Source organism: Vombatus ursinus, unplaced genomic scaffold (genome assembly GCF_900497805.2).
Source record: "Vombatus ursinus unplaced genomic scaffold, bare-nosed wombat genome assembly UNPS02014355.1, whole genome shotgun sequence".
NCBI lineage: Eukaryota > Metazoa > Chordata > Mammalia > Diprotodontia > Vombatidae > Vombatus > Vombatus ursinus.
This window is the reverse complement of record NW_020954133.1, coordinates 80417-99278: the sequence shown is the minus strand read 5'-3', so window position 1 is coordinate 99278 and position 18862 is coordinate 80417. Positions and strand designations below refer to the sequence as shown.

Sequence of the window (18862 nt, the reverse complement as noted above, 5' to 3'; positions counted from 1 at the left end):
CAAAGGACAAACAACAACTATACTGATAATTCTCCTGCTCCAATCTCTCTGCTGACCTTCAGTCCTGCATCTTCAACTTCCTTTCAGACATCTCAAACTAGATGTCCAGCAGACAACTTCAACTCAACACGTTCAAAACCAAACTTATTATCTTTCCCCCTAAACTTTCTCCCCCTCCTATCTTCCCTATAATTGTAGAGGGCAATGCCACCCTCCCAGTCTCTCGGCTTGCAATCCAGAAACCATCCTGAACTCTTCATATCTCACACACCAGTATTCAATCTATTACCAAGGCCAGTCTACTGCACTTTTGTAATATATCTTGAATATACCCCCTTTAATCCTCTGACACTGCCAGTATTCTGGTATGGGCCCTCATTGCTTTGTGCCTAAGCTACTGTAATAGCCTGTTAGTGGGTCTGCCTGCCTCAAGTCTCTCTCCATTCCAATCCATCCTCCATGCAGCCACTAAAGTCATTTTTATAAAGTGCAGGTCCATTTATGTCAACTCAATACTCCATAAACTCCAGTGGTTCCTTATAGCCTCCAGGATCAAATATGAAATTCTCTATTTGACATTCAACCCAGCCTTCTCCTATCTATCCAGTCTTCTTATACTTTTATACTCTCAACATACACTATTGCATTCAGTGACACTGGCTTCCTGGATGTTCTATAGAGGAGACATTCCATTTTTTGGCTCCAGGCATTTTCTCTGGCAGTACTCCATGCCTGGAATGCTGTCCCTTGTCTGCTCTGTCTACTGACCTCCTTGACTTCCTTTAAGTCCCAACTAAAATCCCACCTCTTACTAGAAGACTTCCCCAAACTCTCTTAATTCTAGTGCATTTCTTCTGTTAAGTATTTCCTATTTGTCTGGTATATAGCTTGCTTTGTATGTTTGTTTGCATGTTATCTCCTCCATTAGATTGTAATATCTTTGAGGGAAGAGACTATCTTGTGCTTCTTTTTATATCCCTAGAACTTAGCACAGTGTAGTGGAATTTAATGAATAAACATCAATACATATTTATTGATGGATTTATTACTGACTGAATTTTAATTCTTAGGAAGTCTTCCCTGACAATTGTCTACTTGTGTTGCTCATGGTTGGATATTGACTGGGTTCCTAAGCATCAATTGATTAGAGCTAAGAATTAAGAAGTTGAAAGTTGGGGTATAACTAATATTGCTTCCGGTCTTTTGAGTAAGGGTAAGGATAGGACATTGTGGCTTTGAGTCCCAAGAAAAGAGGAAATGAAAATTTTGGAACCAGGTTCCCATGGTGTAAAGGAAGGGAGACTAGAATCAAGGAGAGAAGATAAAAACAGATCAAGAATGACGGAAGTTGATGTTGCAGTCCTCAGTAGGCAATGTTACAGGAAAGACATTGATGGAACCACCATAGAAAGTCAGGGACTGAGGCTCAGAGTCCGCAGGCTAACTTGAGGGTGGGAGTGAAAAAAGAAAAGGGAAACAGATTAAGAGTCAGAGAGAAGAGGGGGGGGAAGCAGGGGAATGAAGAGGAAGGAGGGGAGAAAGGGAGAAAAGTGAGAGAAAGAAAGAAAATGAAATGGGAGGAGGGGAGGAAAGAGTGGTATTGATGTTATCTCTGGGACTCCGTGCTCAGCACCTGAGGCTTGAGTATTCCCTGGGGAAAGAAAAAGGAGGAAAATAAATATGCCCAGAATAGACACTGTAATATAGCCTCTCAATGGCTCTACTTTCTATTGTCTGAGTCCTGCTTTCTTCCAAGTAAGAGCCAGTAAGACACAAACCTGCTCAATTGGAGAGCAGCCCGTGAGTATTTCATAGTTCAGATCTGTCCTGATTATCCATGTCATGATGCTGTAAGGATAAAGAGGAACAGAAGCTGGGGCAGGGATATGTGACATTCAGGAATAGTAGAAAATACACTGAATTAGGAATCAGAGGACTTAAACGTGATCCCCTGCTCTACAACTTCCCAACTCTGTGATTGTGAGCCCCTCAAGGGCAGTGATTGAATTGTGCCCTTCTATTCCCAGAATTTAGCTCAGTGCCTGGGACATGGAGTGCTTAGGAATTGTTTATTGACTTACTGAGTGTTACCTTGGGCATGTCACTTTCCTTCTCTGGGTCTCAGGTTTTTGTTTGTTTGTTTTGTTTTGTTTTGTTTTCAAAATAAGAAGATTGGACTTTCTGACCTCTAAGATCTACTTAGGTTCTGACATTTGTGATTATATGACAGGAGCAGAGGTAGAAACAAGGAGAGGGACAGGGTTGGAGCATAATTACTCCACTACAGGCTAAGGAACCTTATGGAATCCCAAACATCTTGAAATGTCAAAAAGAAGGTCTTGTGCTTCCATAGGATCATCATTGTAGAGCTACAAGGAATTTCATGGACCATCTAGTCTAACTTCTTCATTTTATAGATGAGGAAAATAAGGCATAGGGAGATTTGAATGACTTGCCCAAAGTCATACATAAAGTACATGTTAGAGAGGAGATTCGTGCCTAGGTTCTCCGACTCGAGAGTCTTCCCATTATACCATACCATCTCCTAGCAGCCTATCATCTACTGTTAATCCTTGATCACTTTTTAGGGTGTTGACAAGGGCACAGTATAAGAATCAGAACACCTGGGCCCCAGTCACTCAGCATTCAGACTAACAAATCCAAAGCCTCCTTTTTGCACTAATATGTCTCTCTGCCTTCTCTTCTTCTTTTCTTCCCTTTCTTCCTTTCTGTCACACATGCCTAGATTGAATATGGGGAATTTCCTTGGTTCCTTCTCTTTCCCTCCCTATTTCCTCATTCAGAGACAATAAATAGCAAATAAAGAACAACAAAATAATTTTTTAAAATCTTACAATTAGCAAGTCCCTTTTGTGTGTGTATGGATGTGTGTGTGTCTGTGTTCTATCAGAATCATGGGGGATTTGAGAGATCATGTGATCCACTCACCTGTTGAGGCATAGTTGAATTATCTCTTATGCTCAAAGCCTCAGCTATTTATTCTACTATCAAACAATCCTCTCTGTCATGAAGTTCTTTTTGTGTCTGTCTTGTACACAGTTGTGCACAAGTGATAGTTTTTTGATCAACTGATTCCATTGTTTGATATTTACTGGAGCAGGGGAACCCTCAGTCACGATTCTTTGTATCACAGACATTCAGAAACCCACTGACAGCTATCCAGTGTACCCTCATCTTCCACCCTTTATTTTTCCTCCATTGTTTGTTCTCCCTAGTTCGTTCTTAAATTCACTGATTCCTCTTTAACCAATCCTACATTATCCATTAGAGAAGTTTAATAAGAATTTATTAAACACCTAAGCAGAGCATTGTGGAAGGTATTCAGGGATTCAGTGTTTAGTTAATACATAATCCCTTCCTTTCTGGAGCTTAGAGTCAAATAAAAGATAAAACACATACATAGATAACTACATAAATAAGTGTGACATATGGTAAAACATTACAATAGACTGAGAAAAGCATCGGTCTAAGAGTTCTATGCCTCTTTGAAATCACAGTACCTAGAACTAGACACAGGCTAGTCAGATCTTACCAGGGCAGTCATCACCAAAGACAGTGGACAACTAACTAATCCAGGGTAGGAAATGAAAAAGTGACAATAGTAAATTGTCAATGATGATGAAGATGATGGAAATGGTGTTGATTGTGATGGTAGTAGTAGAGAATTTTTATTATTATTTTTGGGGGAGACAGTGTAGCAGACTAGATAGAGTTCAGGGTTTGAAGCGAAAAAGACCTGGGTGGAAATTCCACCACTGACCATTATATATTATGTTATCACATACCCTTATTATCTCTTAACGTCCTTACATCATATGTGAACACTAACAAGTCCTTCAAGCACTCAAAGCTTCAGTTTTATCATGTGCAAAATAAGAATAATAGTTATAGTAACTACTCCACAAGGTTATTTTGAAGGTTATTTTGAATTACATGAAATAATTTATTAATATAGATCAGTCATGTCAAGTCAACTAGTATTAATTAAACATCTACTATGTACCAGGGACTGTGCTAAGCCCTGGGGAAACAAAGAAAGGAAAAGCAAAAATCAATTCATGTTCTCAAGGAGCTACAGTCTAAAGGGAAAGACAATATGCAAACGACTAAGTACGAGCAAGAAATATGTAAGATAAATTGGTGATAATCTTAGATCTAGGCACTAGCATTAAGGAAGACTGGGACAAATTTCTTGCAGAAGGTGGGACTTTAGCTGAGATCAAAGGAAGCCAGGAGAGCTAGGAGGTGGAGACATGAATAGAGTTCCAGGAATTGGAAACAGCCAATGAAAAGAGCTGGAGTCAGGATATAAAGAATTTTGTTAGAGGAACAACAAAGAAAATTGTTCATTGGAGGATAGATTATGTGGAGAAGAGTAAGGTGTAGGAAGACTGGAAAGGCAGGAAGTCTCCTGGTTACTGAGGGCTTTGAAAGCCAAATAGAATATTTTAAATTTTTTCTTAGAGTCAATTAGGGAACTATTGGAATTCATTGAGTAGGAGGGATAATATGAGAGGATGACACATAGGTCATGACATCTAGGTTTAGAACCTGGATTATTGGAAGGATGGTGGTACCCTAGACAGTAATAGGGAAGTTAATAAGAGGGGGAAGTTTTGGGGAAATGATAATGAGTTCTGTTTTGATTGAGTTTAAAATGTCTATAGATCATCTAGTTCAATATGTCTAATAGGCAGTTGGAGATGGGGGACTGAAGGCTGGGAGAGAAAATAGGGTTGAATAAGTAGATTTGAGAATCATCTGCATAGAGATGATGATTGAAACTGTGGGAACTGATAAGATCACCAAGTGAAATAGTGGGAGAAGAGAAGAGCCCCAGACCAAAGCCTTGGGAATCCCCACTGTAGACTGCTTTGCTGTGGATGAAGACACAGATAAGAAGACAGAGAAAGAGCAGTCAGACATTTAGGAGAATCAAGAAAGAACAGTGGCATGAAAACCTAGAGAGAAGAGGAGAAGGGGTTAATTGAGTTTCAAAGACTGCAGAGAGAGATCAGGAAGGATGGGGATTGGGAAAAGGACTTTGGATTTGGCAATTAAGAGATTGTTAGTTACTTTGGAGAAAGCAGTTTTAGTTGAATGTTGAGATTGAAAGCCATACTGTAGAAAGTTAAGAAGAGTGAAAGTAAGTGGAATCCCCCATTATAGATGGCCTTCTCAAGGAGTTTAGCCACAAAAGGGAAGAGGGAAATGGGACAATAGCTAATGGGATTAAAACGATCAAAGGAGGTTTGTTTGAAGATGGGGGAGACTGTGAGCATGTCTGTAGGCAGTAGAGAAGTAACTAGGAGAAACAGAGATATTGAAGATAAATAAGAGATAAGGGATAATAGAGGGAACAAGCTGCTGGAGAAGTTGGATTGGCAAGGGATCATGTACTTGAAAAGTTTTGTCTTGGCAAGAAGAAGAGCGGGCTCCTCATGTGAAACAGGGTTGCGGGAGGACATTCTGTGGCAGAAGGCATCTAAGTGATGTAAGATGAAGGAGATGGGAGAAAAGGGACCTCTCAGGGAAGGGCCTAATTTTTTTTCAGTGAAATATCAGGCAAAGTTCTCAGCAGGGAGGGTAGGAGGAGCGAGAGCTGTGGGAAATTCAAGAATGAATAAAAGAGGTTTGAAAAAGGAATGTACCTAAAGGAGAAATTCTTTGTAAATCTCAAAGCACACTAACAGCATCAGTTAATGTTAACAATAAATAATCTGAAAGAATATTATTTTAATCAATACCTCAATCAACAAGGATTTAATAAGCTCGTTGTTTGTGTCAAGTACTATGTTAAGTGCTGAGAATAAAGAGAATAGCAAAAATAGTTCCTGACCTTAATGAGGTCATGTTGGAATGAGGGACACTATATATATATATATATAGATAGATAGATAGATAGATAGATGATAGATAGATAGATAGATAGATATAGATACATACTATACTATACTAGATAGTCCACTATGATTTTGTGTCAGTAGATAAAGACCAGACATTGGAGCATAAGATCTTAGCAGCATTTTACTGAGCCCAAAATGAACTCCATACTGAGAAATGTAGAAATTCAGGATTTTTAGACTGATCAAGGATGACATAGGAAAAAAAAAAAAGAGTGAGATGAAAAAATATGCTTTTTTTTCCTGATCAAATTTCTCACCCCCACTCCCTGACACATACCTATCTCCCAAATGACCTTACTGTTTATTTGTTCAAGTTCAAGAAGAAACTGAGTTTATTTATGAAGCTTTGGGTTAGACTTTGAAACTCTATCTATAAAACAATAGTATGACTCAAATCCACTCCAGCACCTACAACAGAATTCTACTGTTATTAGGATCCAGAGGTTTGGTGATGAGGGAGCCTTGTAAGATTCACTTACAAAATTCATAGATCATAGGTGTGGAGATGAAGGAGCTGGGTGGTCATATCGCATCTCCCTTGCAGATGGCAATGACTGTGGTGAGATTGGTGTATGTTAAGAAGGATAGTGATGTGTTAATGAAGACAAAGAATGGGTTCTGATTCTGACATGCCACTTGTTAATAAATAACCAGGCATTTGGTGGTTTTCTTTTCAGCTTGCTTTCCAGAAAGGAGGCCCAATTTTCTTCATTCCTCACTCTATGTCTCTGATCAATGCCACCCAGTTCCGCCCTACTTTCTACCTCATTGGTTTCCCTGGTTTGGAGGCCATTCAACATTGGATCCTTATCCCCTTCTGCCTGATGTATCTGGTGGCCATCTTGGGCAACTGCTTCATCCTGTTCATCATTAAGACAAACACTCATCTCCATACACCGATGTATTACCTTCTCTCACTGCTGGCCCTCAATGACCTTGGCCTCTCGGTGTCCACACTGCCCACCACAGTGGTCACCTTCTGGCTTGGTTCCCAGGACATCTGTTTTGGCACCTGCCAGTTCCAGATGTTTTGTATCCATTCCTTCTCCCTCATGGAGTCTGCTGTGCTCCTTGTCATGTCTTTCGACCGTTTTGTGGCCATCTGTTGCCCGTTGCGGTATTCAGTCATTGTCGCGGGCCAGAGAGTGACTTGGGCTGGCCTTGCTATCATCCTCAGGGGTCCTGTGGCTCTACTCCCCATTGTCCTCCTCCTCCAAGCATTCCCATACTGTGGACGGCGAATTCTCTCTCACTCTTTTTGTCTGCACCAGGATGTGATTCGCCTGGCCTGTGCAGACACTACCTTTAACAATCTGTATGGGCTGTCACTGGTGGTATTCACTGTGATTCTTGACCTAGTTTTCATTGCCTTGTCCTATGCACTCATTCTCCACTCTGTGATGGGTCTGGCCTCCCGAGAAGAGCGTCTACGGGCATTTCAGACATGTACCTCACATCTCAGCGCTGTGTTGGTTTTCTTTGTGCCTATGGTGGGGCTGTCTTTAGTACACCGCTTTGGAAAGCATGCTTCACCTGTTGTCCACCTCCTCATGGCTAACATCTACCTATTTGTGCCTCCCATGCTCAACCCTATCATCTATAGCATCAAGACCAAGGAGATACGCCAGGCAATTGTCAAACTTATGGTGCAACTAAAGTGGAGTTCCAGGTACTAGGGTTAATGGAGCAGGGCAGATAATGACTCCTTTTATATTCAATTAACTTTCATAAATATTTCTTAAACTTCTACTGGGTGCTAGATATTGAGCTCTATCCTGAGAAAATACATATTTTAAATGCACAATTTCTGTCCTCATGCAACTCAGCATTTAGTAAGTGTGTAAGACATCAACACAGGTGACCATAAAACAAAATGTGACATGTCCATTTTGGACAGATGGACCAGTTTCAAACCCAGAGACATCAATAACAACATCATGGCTCATACTTCCATTGAGATATACCTAGAAATGCTGAATTTGGCTCATTTCTCCTATGTCTCTGATCTAGGTGTCTTCAGTTCCCTTGTAAGTACTTTATTTTATAAGGCATGGAATATAGAATGAGTTTATTGTACCCAATGTTTTGATTCAATTCAGTTTAATTCAATTCTGAACCAGAGGTCCTGGCTGTTGCTCTTAGCCAACATTCCTGCTGTTAATGCAAAGATCTGTATTCCCATTACAAAAACAATACTTGTGAAGTTGGGAGGCTGGAGTTGGGGTGGGGAAGTTGACACAAAATGCTATGTGAGATCCAAAGGGCAGAAGATCATTATTCCTGGGAAGACTTCCTGCAGGTTTCATGTAGGAGATGCCATTTGAACTGGGTTGGGTCTTTGATGATAATGTCCGTCGACAAAGTCCTTCAGAACTAGAGACTAAAAGGAACAGAAGCCCCTTCCCTTCAATTGTGAGAAGGATGTGAAGACATGTAACACAGACACAGATACTAGCTATTTCCAGCTCAGATAAGATTTACTCAGAGACCCTCAAACCTGTTTCCCCTTCTAGCCTCTTCAGTACAATCCATTTTTTGCCCAAGTTTCTTCCCTCTTTAGTTCCCCATAACATTAATAATTTTCTCTAGGACTTCTCTCCTCTCATCTGGCTAAGTCCTTCCCCTGACACTCCCTCACCCCTACCCCACCCCAAGTTCCCTGGGCTATTGAAGAAACTAGCCTCTTCCACTCTGCCAGTTCACTTCTAACTCGATGGTCAGAATAGTCCCCAGGCTCAGATCTCCCAAGTCATAGTGCTATAGGCATTACCTGTTCTGTGGCTATGAAATAAGTGAATCCTAGGTCAACAAAGTACAGTTATTGAACTTGTCAAAGCACAGAGCCTAGGGCACAGAGTAGACCAGGAATTCTCAGACTACAGGAGGCTCATTGGGGTGGCACAGTGGAGAGGGTGCTGGACTTGGAATCAGAAAGATTTGAATTCAAATCTCACATGAGACATTTACTAGTTTTGTGACCCTGGGCAAGTAAAATGAAGGGATTGGATTTGAGGGCTTTGAAGGTCTCTTATAGTTCTTAATGCATACTATGACTCATGTCAGGCTGGGGGGTTGGGGGAAGGGCAGATCATGAAACTGGGTGACCTCAGGCTTAGGTGGGAAAGATTAATGGGAATTGTATATAGTTATGACTAGGGCACAATGGATACGAGTGCCAGGCCTGCAGTCAGGAAGACCTGAGTTCAAATCTAGCCTCAGACAATTACTAGCTGTAACTGGTCACTTAACCCTGTTTGTCTCAATTTCCTCATCTGTAAAATGAGCTAGAGAAGGAAATAGCAAACCGCTCCAGTATCTTTGCCAAGAAAACCCCAAGTGGGGTCATGAAGAGTCAGACATGACTGAACAACATAACTGTATGATACTTTTATGACTAAATGTGTAATATATATAATTGACATTATAAACTTGTAAATATTTCCTTGTGGGTAGGATGCGGTCTGGGAAGAACCAAGTTGTATATAATCAGCCTAAGTACCTAAGGCAGATGGTTCTGAAAAACACTGACTGTTGGCTCAGAACTCTTTCCAGGGTCACCAAAATCAAAATAAAACAAACTGACCACAGCATGAACACTTCAATAAGGAACCAGCTTCTGTGATAAAATACATGCCAAGTTGGGCAAAACCTTGCCTGTGGCAAACCTTGCCCCCCAGACAGCAGCCTCTCTTCCTTCCCAGGACAAGCTGAGGCATGTTGGTTCAGAACCTCAGATCTTTCTTGTTCCTGACTCCCAATTCAATCTGATTCAACCATCATTTATTGAATTTCTACTACTTATGAGGCACTCTGGTGGGTATTGGAGATACAAAGAAAAAAACTACAAAGATGAAACACAAACCCCTCTTCCTTCTTTCAAATCTTCGCTTCTGCTAAGAAGAGAGGCCTATTTCCCTTGTTTTATCATAGATAGAGCTGAGCCCTGAGAGACGAGCCTCAGACTCAAGACCCTGTTTACGTATCTAATCCATCAGCTGTACAGGTTCATAGGTGGGGCCTCCTTGACCTAAGGAGAAGCAAGTAAGCCCCCCCAAAATTAGAATATGGACAGAGTACCCCTAGGGAAGGAGAATTCTTTTGAGGAACCCATAATCCTTGAGGTCAATCAGAGTAAGGATAAGGTCCCCTAAGACACAATTCCACATATAGGATAAACAAGAATCAGTCTAACCCAGGGACAGAGTTCCAGATCATCAGAAGACAAAGGGCTGTGTCAATTAAAGGACATCTAGAATCCCCACCTCTTGGTGGTTAGCTATGGAGACTACAGCACCCATATCTTCAGATATTCAGTTCTTTAGTTATGTATTTTAGTCAATATACAATTGTTAATTAAATGTGATCTCTGAGCCAGGCTCTGTGCTAGGCACTGGGGATTAAAAGACAAAAATGAAGCACTCTCTCCTCTCCAGGTGTTTCCTTCTGTGGGAGAGGCAGCCTGTATGGTAGAAGTGGCAGACACAAGGCCTAGGGACTCAGTGTGGCCTGAACCACATTAAAATGTAACTGAGAAACATTTAACAAAATAAATAAAAATGAAATAGCGTATAGATAACAATACATTTTAAAAACTAAGTCAATATGCTGCTGCAAGAATCCTTATGTGAGGGGCAGCTAGGTGGCAAAGTGGATAGAGTATCGTCCTTCTAATCCAACCTCAAATACTTGTTAGATAACTGTATGACCCTGGGCAAGTCACTTAATCCCCATTGCCTCCAAAATTAAAAACGAACAAGAAAAACCCAAACAAGAATCCTTATGTGGAACTTTTTTCTATTTAAGTTTGACACTATTGATATAGGTACCTAAAGGAAAAAAAATACACTATTAAATACAAAGTAATTTAAGGAAGAAGCTGGACAGATTTGGAAGGGGGGCTGGAGGGAGTCACTTTCACTCCAAATAAAAACTGTCATTTTGTATTGTCTCTGATTCCAATCTTCAGCTCCAGCTTTGGGTCCTTTATTTCTTGGACACAGATCTATTCTCTAATTTCCAGGTTTATTCATTCATTCAACAATTATTTGTTATTCACCTACTGTGTCCTGAGCACTGTGCTTAGCTCTGGAGGAGAAATTAAGTTTATTCATTTATTTTTTTAATTTTAAATGTTGTTTTTATTTTCAGTTCCAAATTCTCTCCCTCTCTTACCCCCCTCTCTCTCACTGAGAAGGCAAAAAAATAGAATATTCAAGCAATCAAGTTTATTGATCTCTAGTAATGTTTCCACAGAGGGAAAGTTAATAGGAAAATAATTGGAATATAAAACAAAATTAAATAAAACTCTTAATTTTGCAGAGAAGGAAACCAAGGCCCAGAGATGGATAATGATTGGTCCATCATCACACAGCTAGTTGGTAGCAAAGTCAGATTTGAACAAAGCTCTTTGGACATCAGATTTGGTGGTTCTTGCTGAGGCAACATCCTCAGCTGCCTTTGAGCTCTACTGAGGGGTGGAATTGCGTTGTGGATTAAGTCCTGGTCTGAGCCTGAAAGGCCTGTATTCAAATTCTGCCAGAGTCATTTAGTAACTACGTGGCTCCCAGGCAAATCTTTTGATGTCATTGTCTCGGTTCCTCCTTTGAAAAGTGGGGATAATGATAACAATCACAGACTTTTTGTAGAGGCTCAAATGACAAAATGAATTGGAAGGGTTTTGTAAAACTTAAGGTATGGTATAAAAGTTACTACCCTGCATTTCCCAGCTGTGGTTCTCAGGCTTCTCCTCTCTGAAGAGATGGAGTTGAACTAGATGATGCTTAAGGTATCTTTTAACTTCAAATCCTAGGAACAGGATATGCTGTGTTATAATCTCCTGGAAGGAGAGTGAGGATGCTGGCTCCACGGGCCTGTGATGGATGACAGGGGCTCTCTGGAGAGAAGTACATCAGTGACTTGGGAATCCCTGCCGAACCTGAAGTCCTCTGGCAATCTATGCAAAGGGGTGGGTGTGATGTAACTATCCCGGCAGGGGAGGTGGGCCCACAGACTCTCAGGTGCTCTGGACAAGGGCCTTTAAGGTACCAGGCAGGCAGAGCACAGGCCTGGCTCTACATATGTGGGCAGAGGCACCCCAGCTATCAGAGAGAGCAGGTGAGTGAATGCCGAGATGAACACCGGACAGGGTAGGGGCTGGTATATAGTTCGGTTAGGATCCTGTCTGGTGGCTCGAGCAGAATCTTGTATTAATGACCCAAGGGAGAGAAGGGGATTTAGGGGAGAGAGAATGTTGAGTCATAGTAATACCTATTCCTCACCTTTGTACAGCCTGCTTATATTCGCTTCTACCTGATCTTCATAACAGTCTTGTGAGGCAAGAGAGACAGTTGTTTTAATCCTGCCCTGTTCGGTCCAAATCTCTACTTCGGTGGAGATTGAGCTGCAGAGAAATGAAGGAATTTGTCCAAAGTCACACAGCTCCTCAGTGACAGTCCTGAAATCATGGATCAAACCCAGGTCTCTGATGGTATGTCCGGTGCTCTTCTGGCTATTTTCAAACCCCACAGGCTTGATTTCAAGGACAGAACATATGAGAAGAGACTGGAGCTACATCAGGAAAGATACAGGACATTCATAAAAAGAAAAAGAAACTTCCTGACAGGGGATTGAGGGAGACATTGGAAGTGCTAATGGAGGTTGGCCATGGAGTCTCCAATTCTGGGGGTCTTGAAGTACTGGATTGGAGTCAGGAAGACCTGAGTTCAAATCCTGCCTCAGACACTTGACACTTACTAGCTGTGTGACCCTGGGCAAATCACTTAATCCCAATTGCCTCACCAAAACAAAAACAAAAAAGAAAACAAAAAAGAAAGAAAAACTGGAAAGATTCACATCTCACCAAGAAAGAAAAATCCTTTTGATGGGGTATGGGCCCATCATTCAGTTTCAGAAGCCAAGACCTTTGCCCCTTTTGCCAAAAAGAATTTGGCTCCCATTTGTCTATGCCCCAGAAAATCCTTAAACTTTTCCTTATGGACTCCCCTTATCTCCCTTTGAAAGCCCTAGCCCCACCTTTTGATCTTATGCAGATGCCTTTCAAACTTCTTCCTTCCAGCCCCTCTCATTATCTATTCCCATTGTCTATTTAATCTCTCCGACCTTCCTATTGGAATTCTCACCTAGACCGTTTTCCCAACCCAAAGTTACTTAAGTGTATATAAGATCCACCCTGGCCTGCATTCAAAGGCTGAGACTTTCTCATGCTCAAAAGGCTGAGATTTTCTCATGGGCATTACTAATGTTCAGATTCCTTAAGAGTCTGTCCTATATGGTTTATCTCTAATAAACTTTTTCTCTGGCTGAAAGAAGATTTGGGTTGAATTCATTCAGGCAGGACCCACGTAGTGATCTCGGGGGTCCCAGTACCCCTAAACCTCTAGACCTCATCACTTTCAAGAGACAGGAGACTGGATGAGATGACCACAGGAAGAAAGATACCATTATAAGGCCAATATCTCTGCATCTTTTCATTTATAGAGCCTCAAACACTCAGTCTTCTCTTTCAGTATCATCCAGCCTCCCTTGTCTATGTTCCTTAGCCAAGGAATAGCTCAAACTGGGTCTCAAGAGCTGATTGTTAAGTTTTCAGTTGTAAGCATTTGTACCTCAGAAATTGGCAAATTCTCTAAATCTGGACTTGACTTATTGTTTTGCTGATTGTCTAGACTTGAAAGAGTGATGGAGAAAATGTTAATAATGCAAATTAAACTAAGAAGTGAGCCATGGGTAATCTTTTTTTTTTCTGAGAGTTGATTGATAAATACTTCCCAGCACTTTCCTGACCTTATCCTTCCCTTTCTCTATTCCTCAGCCTTCCCTTGCCTGTCTCCCCCAAGCTAGTCTTACTCTGTTCCTCAGTTGGCTCTCTGTCTTTCAGTATCTCCTTTTCTAACCCTCAGTCTTTGCTTTTCCTGTCCTCAATACCAGGATATATTCTCTCACTGCCCCCTTCTCTATACTACCAGTGAGAAAAAGTAATCGAGTGGAAGGAGACGATGCCATGCTTTCAATTTAATCTGAAAAAGGATCAGGAGAAAAGATCTCAGATACAGCAACCCTTAGCTAGAGAGCAAGGTGTCTTAAGCTATTTATTCTATTGTAAACCCTTTTGGCAGTATAACTAAGCCTATGGGCTCCTCAGAAGGATATTTTTCAATGCATAAAATAAGATAAGATTGCAAAAAGTAACCAAGTGTACCAAAATATATTCGATTACTTATAGTTGTCAGAAAAAAAAATTAAAGGTCACAGACCTCATATAAAGAACCTCAAATTGAGAGAGAAGAATGGGAGTGGAGGAGGTTGCTATGGGGGAAAGGAAGAGAATTAAGGTTCATGGGAGCAGATGTTCATACACCCACATATAGAGAATGGGTGTAAAAAACTGTGTTAAAGATTTTTTAAAATTTTATTTTATTTTCACTTCTGAATACTATCCTTCCCACCTGCCCACTTACTCTCCAACTGAGCAAGAAAAAAAACAAAGCCTGTGGCAAATAGGTATAGTTATGTAAAATTAAATTCCTGCCCTATGTGCTAGATGTTTTAACAAGAGCAGGTAAACTCAGTCCCACAGATAACACTGAGACTCCGTGGGATGTGGCAAGGGACTGGAAACCTGATTTTATTGGCTTAGAGAACCCCCAGGTAAGGAAATTTCTTCTGCTGATGCAGGTCAGCAACTTCCTCTGTACCTTCAGGTCTCACAGAGTCATTGACCTCCGGCCCCCACAGCCAGTATATGAAAGGGTGGGACTTGATCCTCACTCCTCTGGGCTTTGAAACTAGCTCTCTACCCATATAACAATTTTCCCAGTTGTGATTAGCACGCTAATGGAAGACTATTCTGTTTTGAAAAGAAACGATGTTTAGAAATGTAGATAGCATGAAAATGAGAAAGATATTTACCTGTCTGAGATCATAAGAGTATGAGGTGAGATGTTTGCATGAGGGCACTTGGGTAAGGAACCCCCGACTGACCAAAAACATCAGTAATGGGATGACACTGTTCTCCTGGTGTCCTCCCACCCAGAAGAATTGGATGAGGAGGAACTGTTGCAGATTACTAAACTATAAGGAGGTAGAATATATTTGTGCCTTAGGACTTCAATGACCATTTGGACATCTGCTGAAGGGGGAGTGGGTCTAATAGAAAGAATATTGGTTTTGGTGTCAGAGGACCTGAGTTTGGATCATGGCTCTCCTCTCTAGTAAAGGAGGAAGTCACTTATCTTCTCTGGGCCTCACTTTGTTGATCTGTACAATAAGGAGATTGAGCTAAATAATTATGAGATCTTAAATTGATAGCTGAAAGGGTCACTAAAAGCAACCCCCTCATTTCACAGATGAGGAAACTAAGTTTTAGTGATGTACCTGTGGTCACACAGGCAGTGAGTGTTAGATGCAGGATCTGAACACTAGTTTTCTTGACTTCCAGACCAGCACCCTATACTATAATGTGTCTTAATATTACTTAGTCCTATAACCATATAAGATTTTGGAGCCCTCTATGGGTTGAAAGATAAGCAGTTAATAAATTCTTGGGCAGCTAGGTGGCAGAGTAGACAAAGCGCTGAGCCTGGAGACAGGAAGACCTGAATTCAAATCCAGCTCTGGACACTTATTAGCTGTGTGACCCTGGGAAAGTCACTTACTCCTATTTGCCTCAGTTTCCTCATCTGTAAAATGAGCTGGAGAAGGAAATGGCAAACCACTACAGTATATTTGCAAAGAAAATTCCATATGGCATCACAAAGAGTCAGATAAGACCAAAACAACTGAACAACAATAACAAATTCTTGACTTTGCCTTCCGAATACTTTTGCTCTTTAGAAGTTGGAAGAAGCAAAAAGGACAACTATTATGGACCTGCTTTCAACTTAAAGGAAGGAATTGTTTGGTGAAATATGAATGATGAGAACTTTGGCCATTTCATCTTAATAGTTCCTGACCAATGGGGAAGTAAATATCAAGTATAATTTGATATGTTCCTTATACTGTAATAAATGAGTTCAAAGAAAAGAGGTCAATTTAAGTCTTGAGACCCTGCCTGGAGTTTGGGATATGGCGAAGAGGGGGTTAGGAGAGGATGAGGCATGTAGACTTTTTAAGCCTATTAATGTAGGAAGAACATCTGGACCTATACAATATCATGGAACATAAGGAAGAAAATATTTTTAATAAGAAATGGAAAGTTAAAAGAATAAAATTATTTAGAGAGTTCAAGGCCAATGAGAACTGAGATAAAGCCAATGAATCCAACAATTAGGTCAATCTCCTTTTCTCTCTGTTCTATATTGGTGGTCTTTGAGAAAATAGTTTTAAGAGAGTTGGAAAGAGAAACCCACTTTCATTTTGGCAACGAAAGGAAGACTTTTGAGATGGGAGCTCCAGGGAACGTTGAGCTCAAGTAAAATGATTTTTACAGGTAGGGGATACCCATAAGGGTTTGAAAGCATAGGAGAAGCAACCAATGAAGAATGAAAGAATGAAGATGCAGACAAGAAATTGGACAATGGAAGCAAACTATTTCAGAGATCTGAAAGTGTTGGAATTTAATGTTTTAAAGAAAGTGTTACAATTGGAGAGGAAAAATCTTTCTTATCAAAATTGATGGAGTGCGGAGGCATAGTCAACAAGCATTTAAGTGCTTACTGTGTGTCAGGCACTGTCCTAAATATTGCATGATACAAAGAAAGGCAAAAATATGTTCCTTGCCCTGAAGAGGCTCACATTCTAATGAGAGAAAACAACATGCCAAACAATTTTGTTCATACAAAATATATTCAGTATAAATGGGAGGCAATCTCAGAAGGACGATATTTTGACAGTGTTTGGGATCTGGGAAATGCCTCTTGCAGAAAGTTGAGTTTGAGCTGAGTCTTGAGGGAAGACAGGGAATCTAAGAGGGATAGGTTAAAAGGAAAAGCATTGAAGGTAAGGGGGAAGGAGGATAGCAGTGCAAAGGCACAGAGATGGAATGTTGTAGATAAGGAACAGCAAATAGGCCAGCATGTCTGGATCAGAGAGAATATATGGGGACAAAAGTATAAGAAGGCTGGAAAGGCAGAAGGGGTCAAATTGGGAAAAACTTTACAGAACAAACACAAGACTTTATATCTGATGCTGGGGCTAAGCTACTAGAGTTTTTTAAGTAGGAATATACTGATCAGGCTTATGCTTTGGATTGGGTGAGGAGAGACTTAAGGAATTGTGTCCATTTACAAGCCTATTGCTATAGAATTTGCAATGGATTGGATATGTAGGATCATGAGAGTTAGGATGACAATGAGGTGCCCAGCGTGGGTGACTGGGAGGAAGGTAGATAGGAATGTGTGTGTGTGTGTGTGTGTGTGTGTGTGTGTATTCATCTTGGAATCATCTACATATGGCTTATAGTTGAACATATGGAAGCTAATGAAATGGCCAACTGAGGTAGTACAGAGGGAAATGGGAAGAGAGTTATGGATAGAGTCTTAGGGGACATCCGTGTTTAATGGGAGTAACACAGATGAAGAACCAGGAAAAGAGATGAGGAATTATCAGGAAAATAGGAGGAGAAACAGAAAATAGGAGGAGAGAATATCTAGTAGCACAATGTGTCCAGTTCTGTCCAAAGCTACAGAAAAATCAAGAATAATAAGCACTGAGCAAAGGCCATATGATTGGCAATTAACAGATCCTTAGTAACTTTGGAGACAACGGTTTTAGTTGAATAATATCAAAAGCCAGGTTGCAGAAGTTTTTGGCAGTGAGAGGAGAAATTGAGATATCTAGTGCAGACAGCTTTCTTTAGCTGACATGAGGAAAGATAGGACAATAGCTTGCTAGGATAGTAGGATAAGGAGACTTTTTTTTTAAGGTGGGGGGAAATATTTCTGTGTTTATTGGCAAAAAAGTAGGAGCCAGCAAATAGGGAAATGTTGAAGGTAAGAGAGAACAGGGATTCTAGAGGGGAGAATTTTCTGGAGAACATAGGAGAGTCATGAGAATATAGGATTAAAGATACATGTGGCCTCTACAAGGAGAAGGATCATCTCTTCATCTGAGACCAGAGAGAAGGATATGATAGTGGTAGAAGTCTGAGTGATATGAGGTGAGGGGGAAGAGTAGAATTGGGAACCCTACTTGACCCTCTTTTTTTTTTTTTGGTGGGATATGATGCATCAAGGTCCTTAGCCTGATGGGAAAAGGAGGAGGTTCATAAGGACAATGATGTATTGAATGTATTTATACTTAAGTACTTTATCATGACAATGATCATATATATTGTTAGAAGTATGAGACTGACTTTATTTTAAGTATCTGTTGATTATAACATCAAGCTCGATCACAGGAGGTTAGCATTGCGTGTTCTGTACGACTTGGAACATACAATAACTTGGGGAGTCAGGAAAGGCCTCTTGCTGGAGGCAGCACTTAGCCTGCAGGGGAGCTAGGAAAGCACAATCTGCCTGAGGGACTTCCTGTACAGAGGTACAGGGATGGGACATGGAGTCAGAAATACAGGAGATTTAGTAGTTCAGTCTGACTGAAAGCAGAATTTATAAGAGGAAGTAGTGTGAACTTGGTCTGGAAATGTCCATTGTAGCTAAACTGTGAAGGACTTTAAATGCCAAACAGAGGAATTTGGATTTTTTTACTTTTGACATTAGGAAGATCCAGAAGCTTCCTAAGCATCAAGCATCCTCTCTCTCTCTGGTCTGTCTGTCTGTCTCTCTCTGTCTCTGTCTCTGTCTCTCTAGCTCTCTGTGTTTCTGTCTCTGTGTTTGTTCTCTCTGTCTCTGTCGCTCTGTCTCTGTCTATGTCTCTCTCTGTCTCTCTGTCTATGTCTCTCTCTCTGTGTCTCTGTCTCTGTCTCTCTCTGTCTCTCTCTCTCTGTATCTCTGTCTCTGTGTTTCTGTCTCTGTCTCTCT

At 40.8% G+C, this 18862-nt stretch overlaps 1 protein-coding gene across 1 annotated transcript; it reads left to right on the top strand.

The window, feature by feature from the left end:
* The first annotated feature begins 6649 nt into the window (after window positions 1-6649).
* Window positions 6650-14729, top strand: LOC114042312 (olfactory receptor 51M1-like). Its single transcript, XM_027860995.1, has 3 exons — window positions 6650-7596; window positions 11920-12041; window positions 14506-14729. Exons 1-3 carry the CDS (start codon window positions 6650-6652, stop codon window positions 14727-14729), a joined length of 1293 nt encoding a protein of 430 aa, XP_027716796.1.
* The last annotated feature ends 4133 nt before the right edge of the window (window positions 14730-18862 follow it).

Bases quoted from the DNA above. Each gene is read 5' to 3' on its own strand.
- LOC114042312 (XM_027860995.1), top strand. From the start codon at position 6,650: ATGTCTCTGATCAATGCCACCCAGTTCCGCCCTACTTTCTACCTCATT. The intron at 7,597-11,919 runs GTACTAGGGTTA...CTATCCCGGCAG, and splicing joins CAACTAAAGTGGAGTTCCAG to GGGAGGTGGGCCCACAGACT. The intron at 12,042-14,505 runs GTGAGTGAATGC...TAACAAGAGCAG, and splicing joins CCAGCTATCAGAGAGAGCAG to GTAAACTCAGTCCCACAGAT.